Source organism: Anomalospiza imberbis, chromosome 4 (assembly GCF_031753505.1).
Source record: "Anomalospiza imberbis isolate Cuckoo-Finch-1a 21T00152 chromosome 4, ASM3175350v1, whole genome shotgun sequence".
Lineage (NCBI taxonomy): Eukaryota > Metazoa > Chordata > Aves > Passeriformes > Viduidae > Anomalospiza > Anomalospiza imberbis.
In genome coordinates, this window is record NC_089684.1 from 2790908 (window position 1) to 2808539 (window position 17632).

The following is a 17632-nucleotide window of genomic DNA, read 5'->3' on the forward strand; positions in this document are numbered from 1 at the left end:
AACCTGTCTGGAGAAATGCAGGTATGATAATGAAATCACACTGTAAAACACTTATTTATATACCTTGATGTTTGGTTTCAGAGTTTTTGCTTTTCTGAATGAATCATTTGTCCTCCATAAAATGTTTAAGCTTTTTCTGCACTCAAAATGAAAAGGTCTTGAAATGATATCACGAGACAATGTTTTAGAACTTCTGCTTTTTAAGCATTTAGATACTGCTGAAAGTCCTGCTGTTCCTCGACTTGGAAATTATGTAAAATCTGAATTGATAGAGAATGTTGCATGGTTCTTTTTCTCTCTAAATTAAGAGAAAATAACATCTGCTTATATCTAATGCATGTTCTTGGCAAAATTGGTGGTCTTTAATTAAAGTATGCCATTCCGAAGGCTCAATCATAATTAAGTAATCTGTGGCTTTCTGTAATGTTCCTTTCTCTGATGAATTTCACCCTGAATATTAATGTAGTGAAAGAAGCCAGATCAATAGTGTTTATCCTAATGGTGTGGAATTCATAATTCTCTCTTTGGGGCAGTTAACTACTCTGTTGCTTCATTGCTTTCTACATATGTTAGCTTGAACTTGGCCTGTTGTCTCCTTCAGGGCACAGTTTCCGTCTAGGGATTTCTTCAACACACAATCCAAATTCAGTTCATCATTTTCAAGAATAGTTATTAGCAAAATTGTCTGCTTTTGATCAGTTTTCAATACACTTTTTAATTAGATGTGTGTCATATCTCGTAAATTCAGGATGAGTTATTTCTCAGTTATCCCAAATTATACTTCATGAAGTAGCCTTATATTTTAGGCTATTACTAAACCCAGCTAAGTTTAATCAGCTCCCTTCACCCTAGTGTCCTTCCTGCGCATACTAATGGAAAATAAACATCGTGATGTTTGTTTTAAGAAAGCACCTGAAATCATGTTTTAATTCTGGGTAGTCCAAAATTCTTCTTGCTTTAAGAATTAGCACATGACTTGCAGAGGCCTTATTTCTCCTTACTTTGTTTCTGGTTTGTTTACACTGCATTAACAGAAAGGAAAAAAAGAGCACAGACTGTAGTTATATTACTGAACCATGACAACCATCACTCTTGAAGGGAAATCACAAACATATGTTGCATTTAGGGAAATTTAAAAAGGATATTACATTGCTGTTATCCTTGAGTATTGTGGTGTGGGATTTTATATGTATTTATATATGAGTGTGTGTGTGTGTGTACCATCTGCAGTTCAATAACACTCAATACTTAATGAGTTTATGAATAGTAGATAAACATTTAACACAGTTTTGTAAAAATATGCCGGCATTGAACAATTGATTGTCACTGCCAAAGAAAATGGCCTGATTTAGGGATATGATTATTCCAGTTCAAAATTCAAATAGCTTCTTTGAAATAAGACCTGATATGGGAGAATGTTTGAGTTGGGGAAGAACTGGTTGTTTAAAATGTGAGTGACTCAGGCTCTGGTTCCCCTGTTAGTCCTACCACCATGACATTTGCTGTTGTCTGTTGCGTGGCACTGCTAATTGTGTGGCTGTCCAGTTTTCTGCTCAAGTTATCGTTGCCTCTCTTCTGACAGATTTTATCTTTGCAACTTACCTGGTCCTCCCTATTGCTGCCTTTAAAATGAAAGAGAAAATCTGAGTTTATTAATGAATTTATTTAAAGCATTTGCCTAAAGCATTTGCAGCCAGATAGACTTCACAGAGTTTCCAACTATTAAGTGGATTCAGTGTCAAAAAGCAGAAAATTTGGCAAAACCAGAAATTTTACTTCTCAGTGTTTTAATGGTTTGTAGCTTCAAATAAAATTTCATGAGAATATCATTCAGCAATCTTTTTATAGAAGGAAAGAAGTAGTATGAAAATAAAGAAACCTCAGTGATCAGTTCCTTTCTTTAGTTTGAGAATTGATAAATAGCTAATCCTTCAATAGTCCTTTTAAAATGTTTCTTGAAATACATTTCTATTTTAGGTAAGTATGAGTCACAGAGGGATAAGAATTTCAAACCTTGATGACTCAGTGGCCATTGCAGTGTACAGAACTGGTGTGTGGGGAGTACATTTGCATAAATATGTATCAATGCACATATAATCCATGCTTCAAGTGGCCTCAAAGTAATGTCATATGCCTGTAGGGAAGGACACAAAGAAAAATGCCATACAGTTCTCACCATTTGCTCTTTAAGAAAAGCTGTTTGCCATGTTTTTTACATTGAATACTGTTCTTCTGTCTTCTGAAAGCGTCTACTCTGTTTTTTGTCTTAGAAAGTAGGTCTGAAGATTCACTGAGGAAAAAACACACCCTGCAATTCTTTTGTGAAGTGGTTAATATCCATTCCTCATAAGAAATAGCATGAGGTACTGCCATAAATTCAGGTGATTCACAATAAGTTGTCAAATGCAAATTATTTTGGTTAATCTTCATCCCTGGAATAGTCTGTCACTTTCTGTACTTAACAAGCATTGCTCCCGTTGAGCTATAGCTATAGAGGAGATGTGCCATGCTACTGGTTTGAGTACTTGGAGAACAATGTCTTGGGGAGGCAAATTGAGCACCCTGTTGATCACACACAGATCTATTGCTGGGTAATGTTTAAGAATAATCTACCTAAGAACATTTGTAATAGAACAAAGATGTTGGTAGTTAAAATGAGTATTTGTCTTTTTTTTTTTTTTTTTTTTTTTTTTGAAGGCAATACTGTGCTGTAAACATCTGCTTTATTTAATACTTTAACAGAGTGGCTTTCAACTAGTGCTTTCAATTACTTCAACTCTCTCTGTTGACCTGAGGTCTCTTGACCCCTCAAAGATGAAACTTGGGGTTTGTGTTAGAGTTGGCTACTCCCTTTGCGTTTATTCATTTCCGTCCCCTCTCTGGAAATGTAACAATTGTCTCCTACTAGCTTTTTAATATACACATGAGATTTCCAGGACTAAAGCAAAGAACATCCTTGTAAGCAAGGCTGTGCCTTTAGCACCTCACATTTAAAGAAATAGAGTTATAACATGAATCCCTATGAGACATTTGGCCAGAAATTCATATTCTAGTTTTTTTGTCAGGTTTTTGTTTGCTTTGTTCAGGTATCACATTTGCAAATACACGGTATCTAGTTCATGTTTTTTTTCTTTATACTGAGTATCAGATGGCAGCTATGACTCTTATATTTCACTTAATTAGTATTGGTAATGAGTATATCTTTGTTTTCATGATTTTTTTCCCTAAGGACTTTTATCTTTCGAGAGACTGTTCAAATTCTGATATAAATATGCATATTTTGCATCATGTAATAAAACTAATTGCTCTGTTAATTTAACCAAAAGGCAGGGAAAGATATTCTGCTCTAAATTATTTCTGGTTAAGATTTTATCACAGTGATTAACAATGAATCAGAAGAGAAGGCTCTGGGGAGACCTTATTGCAGACTTTCAATACTTAAAGGGATCTTATAATAAAGATGGGGACATGTTTTAGACCTGTTGCAATAGGACAAAGGGTAATAGTTTTAAACTAAAAGAGGTTAGATTTAGACAAGATACAAGGAAGAAATTTTTTATCATGAAGGTGGTGAGACACTGGCATAGGTTGCCCAAAGAGGTGATAGATGCCCCATCCCTGAAAACATCCCGAGTCAGGTTGGACAGGAGCAACCTAATCTAGTTTATGGTCCTGCTCACTGCAGGGGCATTGAGCCAGATGACCTCTAAAGGTCCCTTCCCACAGCTGTATCCTTATATTATTGTGATATCAAGCCTGCTAGTGCATTACATTAAATCACTCTGCCACTTCAGTAACATTCAAGACCTTGCCATAAAGTTTTTAAAATCAGAATTTCTTCTAATACTTCTTCTTTTTAAAACCATAATACGATTTTAAAAGCAATAACCATCTCATTCATTTTTATAGCATTTAGGATTTTTTGTGGTGTTTCAGCTTTGTGTCATAAGTAGTAGAATGGACAGTATTGCAAACTGGGTTTCCTGCAAACTGGGTTTCCTGCAAACTCTGATCATCCTAGATGATAATTTTTTTACATAATTAAGATCCTTAAGATAATTTTTTAGTCATTTTTTCAAGTGTGAATAGCAACTGAAAAATCACGTTTGAAATGTTCCGAGTTGAGAGCATATTTGCTGGCATTTTTCAAACCATCATTTCTGTACAGGTTTGACAGCTACATGGTTATGAAACTGTCCTATTTCATTAATAAAATTCTTTGTAGTTTTTTTTTATTCCCAAGTGAAACCAGAAGTCACACAAGCTGGAGTGATATTTTTAAATAAAGTTAATATGAGGGTCAGTGAAGACCAGCGCTTAAAATGTGATTCCTCCCCAGCATGGAACAGGTTTTTGTCATCAGAAGCAGTAGCATAAAATTTTTGGAAGTGACTCTCTTCATTCCTATTAGGAGGAAAACTCAAAAATGTAATGTCAAAATAATGACAGAAGGTCACTATTCACAGGACAGTGGTCACAACTGAATCAAAATACACAATCTATCAAGCATTTTAACTTTGTCATTAATTTTTATTAATGTGTTATTATTTCCTTCCTTTCTGTTATGTACATGTGATCATATATATATAAATAGCTGTGTGTGTGGGGGTGTATATGTAGTCTTATACATTTATAAGAAGTCATGCAAAAAAAATATCAAGAAATACAGTTTGGCTCATTGTCATGTCAGACTTCAATGAGATTCTTATGAGATCAGTGATTTTTATCTTGTTAAAGAAAGAGAGAAATAGAAACTTTAGGTACATGAAGGTCTTGCCTGGTTTAGATTTGAATTGGTTATTTGAATGAGCATAATGTGATTGAATTTTGAAAACAATAGATAACCTACTGAGTAAATATAAATTGCATGATCTGACACAGCATCTATCAGATTTTAACTAGTGTGGGTGAAAGCATTCTTTAGTATGCTGAAGCATCCAATTATTTCAAATCTGAGTTGTTCTGAATCATGACAAGGATGCTACTAAGTCAGAATTTTTCAGAATAAACTGAATTAACACATGTAAGTTAAATAAAAAAAACCCTGCATTCAGACTAGGGCAAAAAGTTTTCTGTTTCTTTACGTTATTAGTGAGCATTTTTCTTTCCATTTACTTAGGGTGAAAATTTTATCTATGCCTAAGAGTAATACATATAAATAATACTTTCAGAACATGGATATATTTATTTTCACATAGCATGCTAGGACAAACTTTACTCAATATTTGTGATTAATACAGGAGAGGAAGACAGAGAATCTCCCTCATTTTGTGCGTGTTGTCAGCCCTTCAGATTTTTGCTTTCTTTATTGCTGTCATAGATAGTTAACAATAAAGACTAACAGCTTTTCACTAATATACTACAGATTCTTAAAATAAATGTACAAGAGGAGCCCATTAACAGTAGTTATTTGGGGTAGAGGGCAGTAGACTGTGTTAGACTTAGTTTTAGTATCAGCATTTATTTTACAATATTTCCATATAAATAAGACTGTTTATGCATTAGGAACTTTGATGGACACAATTGTACCTTACTGGAGAAAGACAAAATAGACTTTGTATGAAGAAACGTCACTCAATCTGAGAAAGACTAAAGTAGAATGATTTTTTTAAGGCAGGCTTCAGTTTTCACTTTTGTAAAAACCATGCTGTGGCATGCGATTGATTTTATCATCTCCCTTCTGAAAAATTGTATTACCTGAGCAAATAAATGCATGTTCTTTATTCCACAGTAGCAGCACTGTGAAAAAGAGTCCAGCATAATGCTTTCCTGTTACATTTACTCTATATATGTGTTTTGTCTAAATTTTTCACATTCCTTTTTACTAAACCTACATACATAAACTGTGCTATTAATTTCTAGCTGTTGCTACCTGCATTTTTCTGCAAAACAGGTTTTATTCTCACATATCTGGTCATGCCATTTTCAATGGATTTCTTAAAGAGTAATGTTTTTCATTTTTATTTTACAGAGTTACATACATGGAAGCAGCCAGGCTCAGTTTGTGGCAGAGTCGCATATTATTCTTCTGCTGAGTATCCTTCAAACTGGTGATAAATATTAAAAACCAATATGAGGTACAGTGTACTGTTAAATAAAATTGCTCTGGCAGTGAATATCATTGAAATTCAATCAGGTATTTTATTTTGGCTTACTCAGTATATGTTGAAATAAATATTCATTGTTCTTTCTATTTACTGCCAAGTAACATTGGCGTTGCTTTTCACCTGTGTGCACCTTGTTATCTCTTTTGTTAGTCTTGTGCCTGGTCGCTATTCTTAATTTTTTTTTTCTTTTCAGTGTTACCTTTCCAGTAGCAAAACCTAATTTTTTTATTTTTTAATCTTTCTTATAAGAATTAAAAATTCAATGAAAAAATAATTTTATTTCTTTTTACTTACAAGAAAGGCATACAGAAATTTACCAAGTGTGCATGAAGGTGATTTGTCCCACAGAAATTTACCAAGTGTGCATGAAGGTGATTTGTCCTACAGAAATTTACCAAGTGTGCATGAAGGTGATTTGTCCCACAGAAATTTACCAAGTGTGCATGAAGGTGATTTGTCCTACAGAAATTTACCAAGTGTGCATGAAGGTGATTTGTCCTCCAGTAGTCATTGGTTTTTTTTTCCTCCACCTAATACAAACAGTTTACTACTAATTCTTGAACCAAATAACTCAATCACTTTTGCACTGACATCACCTCCTCACAGAAAGACTTTGAGACCTACTTTTACTCTATCAGTCTTAATGAGTCAGAGAAAGTTACGTTGGGGTTTTTAGGGTGTGGGGGGCTGGGGTTGGGTATTTTTTGTGTAAGTTTTAATAAACTGTAAAAAACACTTCTATTCTCTCTGAGATTTTTAAACCCTGATTCTTACCATCTTACTTCATTGAATGAGAACTCTAATCACCATTAACCATTTTTAAAGTTTAGTAGTTCCATTAGAAATACCTTTCTCTAAGGGGAACAAGCAAAAGAAAATAATGTTTCCCAGTCTGCAGTAATAGATGGATCCTAGTTTTATGATCATGGCTACTCTTGTTCTCTCTCTGAAGTTATGTTGCCTTAGAACCTGCCCTTCCTCTAACTTCCCTGTCTACCTTCATCTTTGGCATTTCCTATCCAAAGACAACACCTTCCTTACATTCATTTGCCTGGCATCCATTCTGCTACCTGTGAAACCTTATATGCCTCATAAATAGCCATTATTAATTTAGTTTCAAAGTTATGATCATATTTTGGAGAGCAAATATAATATTTGCAATTGGACTGGAATGCTGTTTCCGGTTCTGGATCTCTCATACAGGAATGTTGCAGACTTAATTGAGGGAGTCCAGCAAAGAGCCACAAAGATGATTAGGGGATTATCCTGTGAGAAAAGGCTGAGGGAGCTAGAACTGTTTAACTTGGAGAAGACTCTCAGGGAGAGGACGTGAAGAGGAAGGAGACAGACTTTCTCAGTAGTGCCCTTTGAGTGGACAAGAAGCAGTGGACTAAAACTGAAAACCAGGAAAATCAGTCTGAAGACAAGAAGATGCTTCTTACTGAAAGGGTGCGCAAACATGCACGCAGGTTACCCAGAGGGGCTTCAGAGTTTCCATCTGTGTAGAGTTTCCACCTGAAAACTGCCACATCAAAACTCAGTGATAATTGCTCTAAATGCTGCATTTTTTAAAAAGTACACAGGGACAGCTATTGCATTTCATATGAAAAGTTTCTTGTTTATTAGATAGAGTATGCATCCTACTGGTATCATCTTTATGCTTTCCTTTGTAGAGTTGCAATTTATGATTTCACAGTTTTCTGCTCTTCGTGAACTGCCCCAATTTAAACAAATCTGTTGTCTAAAACGATCCCATAGACTGCTTGAGAATGAGAAAAGTAGACCCCCAAACCAGAAAATATTAAAAATAAAAACTTTGTTGATGACATATTTTCTCTGACTCAAGCATGAAAGTGATATCTTTTTGTTGGCAGATACTGTCTTTAAACCAGGAAGTTGGCTAGCTACATTAATGCAGCTGTCTGAAAGAATCCTTTTAGTGATGTTGTTTATTGCCACTTGCAGAAAGAATTCTCTAAGGTTTCATTTCATGGCTCAATACTCTTGATATGATTTTTTGGTCACACACAAATTTTATAATGAAATCTTTCACACAAAATCTTGACAGAGTTTAACAGTTATTCATGAAAATTAATATTCCATTATTCTTTCAATATTGCTAGTAATTATGAGCTGCTCAATTGCTTCTTCATTATTTTTTTATTCAGAAAATGTTGTTAGAAAATATGGGAAATTGGAAAAAAATATGCCGGATTCATTTTATCCTTTGAAAGATGCATTGAATTTTAAAACAGGACATTACTATTCCAGTAATGTACATGTTTCATTTGGTTGCTTCTTTTTACTTTGTAGTAGTAAGCTTGTCACTTCTTGCTAGATTTTGAAATGCAATGTTGTATTTCTCTATAAAGTGAATTTTTAGTACCTCAGATGAAAAAATATGAATTTCCTTTGCATTTCTGTATTTTTTTCTGTATTTCTTCTATGGGAGAAAGTTCTCTATGAACTTCTCCAATGTGAGCCTTTCCTCTGGGCTGCAGTTCTTCATGAACTTCATGAACTACATGTCTTCATGAACATGTAGCAGGGAACAGTGAAAAGACATGGCTGGATAGCTGAGAATCATTAAGGTTGGAAAAAACCTGCAAGATGTCATGGTGCTTGTATATTATACACTTCTGTGACTTCAAGGCTGTTACTTCGAGCAGTTTGTGTTATGCTGACAAGATGACGCTTCCTCAGTTTTGTTCTTTGGCTCCCCTTTGTCTTATATTGGAGAGTTAACTTCAGGAAATAATTATGGAAATTATAAAAGTGTTGGTTGAAAGGGATCTCAGAAGACTATATACTTCAGTCTTCCTGTTAATGAAGGATTATCCCTAATACTGGAGCTTGTCTTTCTTGGTTTTGTCTGGTGCAATTTTTTCAAAACTTCACGGATGGAGAACACGTAATCTCTCTGGGCACTTTCAGATGTGAAGCTGTTTTTCATCCCGTCTGAATCTTCCAACCTACAGTTCATGGTGTATTATGGTATGAATTACAGTCTTGCCTGACATAACATTTGGCTTCCATTTGGATTTCTTTTGCCAGCCTTATAAAATGGGTGAAAGTGGTTTAGTGAAGCTTTCATTAAAAAATGAAGAGAACACTCTATGGAATAGAAGTATGTGATCCATTATGTTTTAGCTTTTTATTGCCTAGGGATAAAACAAAAGCCAAGATTTGCTTTTATTTATGCCACATTATACATCATTGTTCACCATAAATCAACAGGTTAAAAAAAAATTTAAAAGAAAATATTTTTATAATTATTTCCAGAAAAAAAGTATTACAGAATAAGAGTTAGGTATAAATTCAATTGGAGGCTATATCTGTAAAAATATGCCAGTCTTTTCAATCTACTTTCAGTTTTCTTTGAAATTGGCCAATTTTTACATCCTCCCCAGAGGCAACAAAACCTTTTTATCATATGCAATTGAGAAGGAAGTTTTATTTAATAAATATCCCCACATCATCTTGATAATCAGTGCTTCAAGCAACTGGGTTCAATTTACACACTTAATACCTTGGAAGAGGTTGTAGAATTATTTCAGTATAGAGACTTTCTGATGAAGTAGACAATTTATCAAAAAGTCATTACATAAATAAAAGTATAACTGCGGTGGAACGAATATGGCAGATGACACAAAGAAAACTTATTTAGATAAGAGCATGGAATAGATTTTTTAAAGTGAATTTTATTATAAATTATATAAAAGCAGTAACGTGTGTGGAGCTGTGAGTATGCTGACACTGTACAGTCTGTAATTCAAGGTTTTGCTTTTGAAGGGTTCGACTATCTGTAAGGACCCTAGGGCTACCTAGTTTACATAGGGCAATAACTCAGTTCACAGTCACAATCCTGGTAAGGCAGTCTAATTGTGTGCTAGATATCCAATTCTACCATGCAAAAAAAGCACATAGCTAAGCACATTTTCATTTAGCAATAAAGTTTAGCAAGTTCTCTTGTTTAAAGTTTCAAGTTTCTCAAGTTATCATCAGTTTGCATCCACACGTATTAGTGCAGCAGTTACTTTTAAGAACATAGAGAAAAACTGTGCAAAACAAAATAACCAGACAGAATAAATGATTCAGAGATTTTTGAGCCAGATCAGCTATAAAGAATGTTACAGATTCTAGTTATCAATTAATAAATTCCTACTTCCTTTTAATCAATTTTTTAATTAATTGCAGGATAATATTCTATAGCAATGAATTTTCAGTGTAAAATCATGTAGTATGCAGAATTTATTCCTTTAGGATTTTTTTAGCCTATAATTTGCACAGTAAATGTACTATGTGACTTTAGCATATAAGTCATGGGAAGTAGTCCTTTCTCTCTCTTTTTTTCCCTTCTGTTTGGAGCTTTATAGAGTTCACCAAAGATACTTTCCATATCTTCCTTCCAAGTTGAAAAAATATCTTTTTCCCTGCAAAAGATGTTCCAGGCTTGTGGTGTCTATTCTTGCAACCCTCTTCTGACAGAAATTGGTCATAGATAAGAGGAGTCAGCAGAAATGATCGGGTACTAATAATTTTTTTCTAAATGCTGAGTAATTTGACGTTCTTGGAGAGACAAGAAAGAGAAACTAAAGACAAGGGTATTGAAGTAGTGTTGCTAGAGTTATTAAGAAGACATAAAGGCAAAAGAGAGATAACTTTGGAATGAAGAGCTGTCATTGCCTAAGAGAAATTACATGCAGTGAACTGCCCAATCAGTATTACTGTTGTAATTAACTACAGTTGAATACAGATAGTGTATATGGCTGTTATATCCAAAAAGGCATTGAAGCTGTAAATATTGCTCTGGGTGTCAAGATACAGCAAGAAAGATAAGGAATAATAATGTTGGATAAGCTGTGTTGAATTTAAAAGATTTCTTAAATTCTTTTATTCCTCCTTTTTGTAGACATTACTCAGTATTTCTAATGAATTTTCATCAAGTTTTTATGTAATTCCCTGGAGAAATAAAACTGCTTTGAATGCAGTATGTCATAGTTTTTTCCCTTTTGTTGTAACAGTTGATCCTTACTTTAAGGAGTAAATTTAAAAGTTAATATTTTCATTATCAAAGGAGTTTCAGTTATTAGGCAAACTATTTATTTATATGTTTATGTTGTCTCCTATACAGGATATAAACCTAAACCATTATTATAGGAATTAGCAGTTATGATTAACCTGGTACGTTTTTTTGTTATTACTGTTAAAGTTAGCATTGATGCTGATTGAACATATGCACCTAAGTAAAAATGGAAATATCTTTTCAGTTTCCTAATTTGAATTTCCATGGCAAAGTTTAATGGGACACCTGCATAGGTGGATAAGAGATATTGATTGAAAGAGAAAAGGACAAAAGTTTTTGGTAGCATTAAAATGACACCTGTTTTCAAAGAGATTTCCTGTCCTACAAAGGGAATTTAAATTAAGTGTATTAAGTGCCACTGTGGTGTGAGGAAACTTTTCCACAGGAAGAATGTAAAGAGATGACTTTCTGTATGTCAGAGTCACTGAACATAAGAATCTGAAATTTTGAGTCATAAGTCAGTAGAATAATATTCACTTAGCACTCAGTAGTAAGATTCTGTCACTTGTGCATCAGTTTGCAAAACTAGTTGTGTGCTCCCCAGAGATTATCTGGTAAAGTCAATGAGGATGGTAGCTAAAGCAGTGAGACAGGTTATTGTATTCTTAAGGATAAGAGGAAGGCAGGGAAGGAGGGAGGGAGGGAAAAGAAAAACCATGGTGGATGAAGTTAGGACTAAAACCACAACTTTATAGCATATTTAAGCATGCTTCCTAATTAACTTTGGAAATGAACATCCAAAGCAGCAAAACATCCTGCACGTTTTATATTATTTGCTTGCATTGGCTGCCAGCACTGCCTGTTAACCTTGTAACTTACTCTGATTCTTCTGGAAGCTATCTGATTCCTCTTAAATGTAATGAAGCATAAGGAGACCATAGTTAGAAAAATCAAGACAGTTTTATCTTACCTAAGTCTCCTCCTGCTTGACCTTAAAGCAATTCATAATGTGACCCTTTAGAAAAGACAGTAAGGTCCCTTAAATGTGAGAGAGATATGCAGAGACCTTAAATTTACAGTTGGACATTTGTTAACACAACATGAAACATAATTCATAATCTTTCATCAGCTAATTGCAGTACTCTGGAATTGGTGACAACCTTCACATATGGTGTGTGTCCTCTGCATTAATTTACCAGCTCTGAATTTCAGTGATTTTCAACCATTTTCAGTTTCTGGTTAAAATTTTCCAGTGGAAGTGCAGACCCCTGCAAAGCTAATTTAGCTGTCAGCTGCTCTGGCAATTGGCCCATTTTTATTTGCCTTTCACAAATAGCTGACTACTAGTCCACACAACAAGAGGCATTCACTGACTACAGGCTGAAGACATTTTAAAGGGTTTGTTTAGGCTTCAGTAAATTATTTTAATGGTTAAGGAACATCTTTGCTTGAATGGCTAAAAGATGCAGAAATCTAGTCCAAAGTTCAATTTTTTACCTTTTGGATCCACAGATACCTTTTCCTAAATGGAGTAGTCCTCAAGTGCAGTCAAAGAAATAAATTATATTGCCTAGATCCTAGCAATGATAGAGAGTAAAACGACAGCTTGGATTCCCATTGATGATGACTGATGGTGTAGAAAAAGAATGTGTGGTATTCTCAAAAAATATTTATAGGGTTTTAGGGAGAGCAAGAGAGATTGTGTCTCCATGCAAGTATCAAGTGTGTGCTAACAAACAGATGAGACATACTAAGTCTAGTGTTTGAAATAAAGTGCTTGAAAATAAGGTAGATGTTTGTAATAGTGTTAGAATACTGAGAGAAAATTATATAGCCTCATAAATACTTAAAAATAGCTCAAATGAAGTTTGTTTTAGGAAATGTGTCTGCATTTAAAAGTTAAATTAAACTGTTAAGAAATGTCCTCATTTATTTGTTTCTGTGGTATGCTTAACATTAAAGAAAATACTGTTATACATCTACCTGTTCTAGAGGTGTTTATACTTTTGTGATTGGAATATTTATTTGAAATACATATTTGAAAATTTAGAGAAATGGATAACAAAATATAAGTAAAGCTAAAAAAAGATATTATGGGGCAAACCACGCTGTAGAAATTTGGAAGATGGACAGGACTAAACCTGAAATTTCATACAACTAAAAAGGTCATAAATAATAAATGTATAAATAATTTCCCCAGTGTTAGTTTTAGCTGATCCTAAATGTGAATAATTAGGATGTAAATCAGGCTGAAAAACTCTGAATGTTTGATTAGTGATTTAACACAAACTTAATCAGGTATTTCTATGCTCCATTTTGCAGCTGAATTAAAACAGATTCCAGAGTCTTTTTCTTCTTCTGAAGCTTTTATATGGCCTTTCCATTCTCAGCTGTCTAAGAGCACCACAAGAGCAACGGTTCCATCAGACTGTGGATTGGAGAGACAGGTTCATAAATTGAAGTTGAAACTAATGAAAATAATAAACTTTTTCACTATAAGAAATTCTATATTAGTGTGAAATCTGTTCTCTGCTCTGTTAAAATGATGAAGAAGCATCAAAAAGGAAAGTGGTGTGGTATAGTATAGTTGGCATTTCAATGGTAGAAATGCAAACTTTGAACTACTTCACTGTTGTGACATGCATATTTCAAGGAGTTGAGTAGAATTCCATGAGTGCCAAGACTTGTGTGTTACTTCCTAAAATTATTGAAAAACCATTCAGTTAAGCTGAAGCCAGAAGGTTTTAAACAGAAAGTATGTTCAGGGTTGTTGTTAGTATCATTACAACTGGATTACAGGCTATTAAAAAAATACTTCAATACAGCTTGATTGTGTATTCATCCATAAATCCATATTCAGATAAATAATTTTCATACTGTTCTCCACTTTTTCAACTTCTGATTTAGAAATCATCCTTCTTCAGTGAGATGAAATATACAGAAGATGACATCTTGAACACAGAAGTTTAAGTCTCAGTAGGAAAAGGTTAAAATAAATATCAGCATACTATGCCATCTTGTAAGAGGCCAGCAAAGAATTTCTCATGTTCTAATCATCACCTCCCAGCAAAAAAAAAAAAAAAAAAAAACAAAAACAAACCAGACAAAAAATAAAATAAAAAAAAAAGAAAGAAAGGAAAAAAAAAAAGAGAGAAGACAAAATCTCCATAGATCTTTCTGTTGATCATATTACTCCTTGACAAAAAGTATGTGCTTTTATTTGTTCCATGTCTGATAAATTCAACCAGCAATTTTTAAAGATTGCATGATAATCTATCCCCATTTTAGGTCACAGTAAACTGAGCACAGGCTCAAGTGGATGAATATTTTGTTCTCTAGTTTTTCTTGCTCATGTGTTATTAAGCATCTGCGTGATCTGCGTTTTAAAAGGGAGTTGTTTCTTTATGTGTATGTAATACTAATGCCAGATTTTGCACCGTTGGCAGAAAAACAACTGAATTTGAATTTTGGTTACTTTTTTCACAAAAGTAACCAAATGCTAGTCAAGCTATTTTCTTTCCTTCCTTCATTCCTCACTTACTACTAGTTAGGAATAAATTTGTGATATAAAGATATAAATTATGTATTACATTAATAAACTTTGGAATGGTCAGGTTTTCTTCCTTTTGGGCATTCTGTGATTAAATTTTCTATTAAAGTATGCTAATGATAAGTATCATAAATTTACAGGCAATTAGTTTCATTTTGTAGGATATCTATATTTTTGGATTTTATTGATCCAATATTTTTTGTTCTGTTTTGTTTTGTATTTGGTGGTCTGTTTTTTCCCTATTTCTGATAATGCATCTTGATTTTTTCAGGGCTGAATATTTTATTCTGTTGCTACTGATCATTTTCTGTATAAGCTTATAAATTTTGGTTATTACGGTCTTTTTTATTCTGCTTTGAAACTGTTGTTATTCCTATATCAAAATTCAAAACCTTTTCAAAAGCCCTATGTAAATAATATGTTTTCAATTTTTATGAAAACATGCATCAGCTGGGAAGAGGAAAAGCAGAAGTTTCATATTTAAAAGTGTAATAATTTGAGAAGGTATATAACAGGATTTGCACAAAAAAATTCAGTAGAAGAAGAAATTTATCAGAAAACATTTCCTTTCCATGGTTTATCTGAGTGCCACATTCCCCTCATCTTTTCAAATAGTTTCATAATGCATAGTGAGGCAGATAAAGAGGAACTGGAAAATAAGTACATCTTTTGATGCACCATTTTTTGCAGATGAAAAACTGTTCAAGTAACCCACTTGCTAAAATTTTACATTCTGCACTATTAGGGAATTGTGATACTGTATAAGATTATTTTCAGAGCAGGGAATGTTGCTTTTTGTCATATAATATCAAGACATTGTAAATGCATAACACAGAATGTTAGAAATGAGTGAAAAATAGTAACAAGCTATATATTCTGTGGTAAAAAGCTAATTATTGTGTCAAAATGACAACTCAGGTTGATTTTTTATTTTAGCAACAGAGAGCTGAGGCAAGTACCATGCACAGTGTTACAGTGTGGCTTTAAAGCTGATATCAGTGAAGGTGAAAGGCAGCCAATGAGGCTGAAAGCTCAGCAATGTTGATTAAAGTTAGAAAGCAACAACTGAAGCAAAAATAGTGGCAGCGTGAGGGAAGCTTTAGGGGTAATGATGTGAAGCTCCAAAAGAGAGGGGGGAAAAAAACCCCAGCACAATTCATGAGGTTACAGACCTGTAATTCTCAGTTGCCGAACAAACAACTTATTTTTGTGAGATTGTTGTGCCTGATGGTAAGAAAAGTGAACTAAACTCATGGTCTGCTAAGAAAATATGAACTATGTTATAGAAGGGATGTCTCCCAAATGGCTTTTTAGTGTGTGGTTGGTTGGTTTGTTTCTCAAAAGCAGCCAGGTAAGAGAAATAGCTAAGACCCTCATTATGTACCGATACTGCATGAGATAATCAAGCAAAAATAAAAAACATTTACAAGGCATTTCACAACCTTTGCGAAAAGTAGCACTTTCCCAAGAGGACCTGGTGAGTTACCTTTACATCTTAGGACTCTGGGTCTTTTCCCCATGACTGTTAAACTCGTGAGAAAAACACTACTATAAATCTAAGTGAGGAATTGGTAAAATATAGTTATTAGGTAATGCTGCCTTAGGGGCCTTTCTTTAACAGGGTAGAAATACGTATGGAAAATTTTTTCTCAACCCTTTTTGTGACAACTGCCTCAATTAATTCATCTTTATGTTTTTGTAACATTGAAAAATGAAGAATTGAATGATTCTCATTACATTCTCCCCAATTTTTTTCCCTACTGGGAGCATAGCAGTAGAACAGGAGATTCCCAGTCTCATATGCTTGTGAATTTGAATCTTAACAAATAAAACTTTTAGAAAGCAGTTTTTGTATCATGGATTCCAAGATTAATTTTTTCACAATATTTTGCTTTTTCTTTTTTTAGTATTTTTTCAAGTGCAGTCATAAGCTTTTGGGAGACTTGAACGTAACCAATTATTCATAGACTGTTGTTCATAGACTGGCTCTTTGTCTTGCAGCTTGTACATGTGTGAGGAATTTAATTTGAGCTATTAGCATGATTTTATTTGGAGCTTAATTTAGAACTGTAGGTAGATGTCTGCATCAAAGAGGTGATGTTAAAAATTATATTTTCTTCATGTTACCTATTTGCCTCTGCCATCTTTCACCGTTGATGTTTACTTTTTAAAATCTTGTTATTCTTCATCTGACTTTTCTCAGTTTGTGTGTATAAAATATGGCAGTTAAACCTGAATTAGGCTGCTCATCTCTTAGGAAGTGTGATTGTGTTAGCAGTGACAGTTCTAAATCCTTTTGCTCAAGTTCAGCTCAATTAAAATTTTACAATGCAAATTTCAGATGTCTTTGAACATTTTGGTCTAATTTTGAACATTCCTAAAATGCAAAATATTAATATATTATGATTAGTGCAAGTGTAATGTTACAAGATGCAGATATTACTGATGGATGTAGCACATTTGAAGTGTCTTCTTGAATGGTGTGCATAAATAATAACATCTTATTCTTGAAGTCTGTAGTCATCATGCCCTGGGTTAAGTAATGTTGAAAAGTCCAACCTTATTTGACCGTCTATAAAAGTGTGTTGAAGTTTGTGTTTGCTGCTGTTGTGACCTATGATTCTCATGATTCACACCTGCTTCAGGGTAGCATTCAGGCTTGCCCCTCCTTCAGAACAGATGTTATGCACATAACATTGTAACTGTTCCTTTTTGTTGATATGGTTTGAAATAAACAATTGGGAGAATGGCTTAAGAGCTTGCTAGATTAGTGAAATTGTTTTATCGTTATGCACTTGTTCACATTTGTAACAGTTGTAATGAGACAACAAAACACTGGAAGTGACTGAGGACTTTGCCTCTGAGATGTTTCTCTGCTAAACTGTTAAGTAATGTGACACTAAAGAGGAAGTTAATGTCTTATCTAAATGCAGAGGAACATAAACCAGC

At 33.9% G+C, this 17632-nt stretch overlaps 1 protein-coding gene across 1 annotated transcript in view; it reads left to right on the plus strand.

The window, feature by feature from the left end:
- TUSC3 (tumor suppressor candidate 3) overlaps positions 1-17632 on the plus strand; it is a 107671-nt gene that overhangs the window by 79920 nt on the left and 10119 nt on the right. The window contains exon 7 of the mRNA XM_068186806.1: positions 5972-6035. Coding sequence (XP_068042907.1) covers positions 5972-6035 — 64 coding nt within the window. The remainder of the gene's footprint in view (positions 1-5971; positions 6036-17632) is intronic.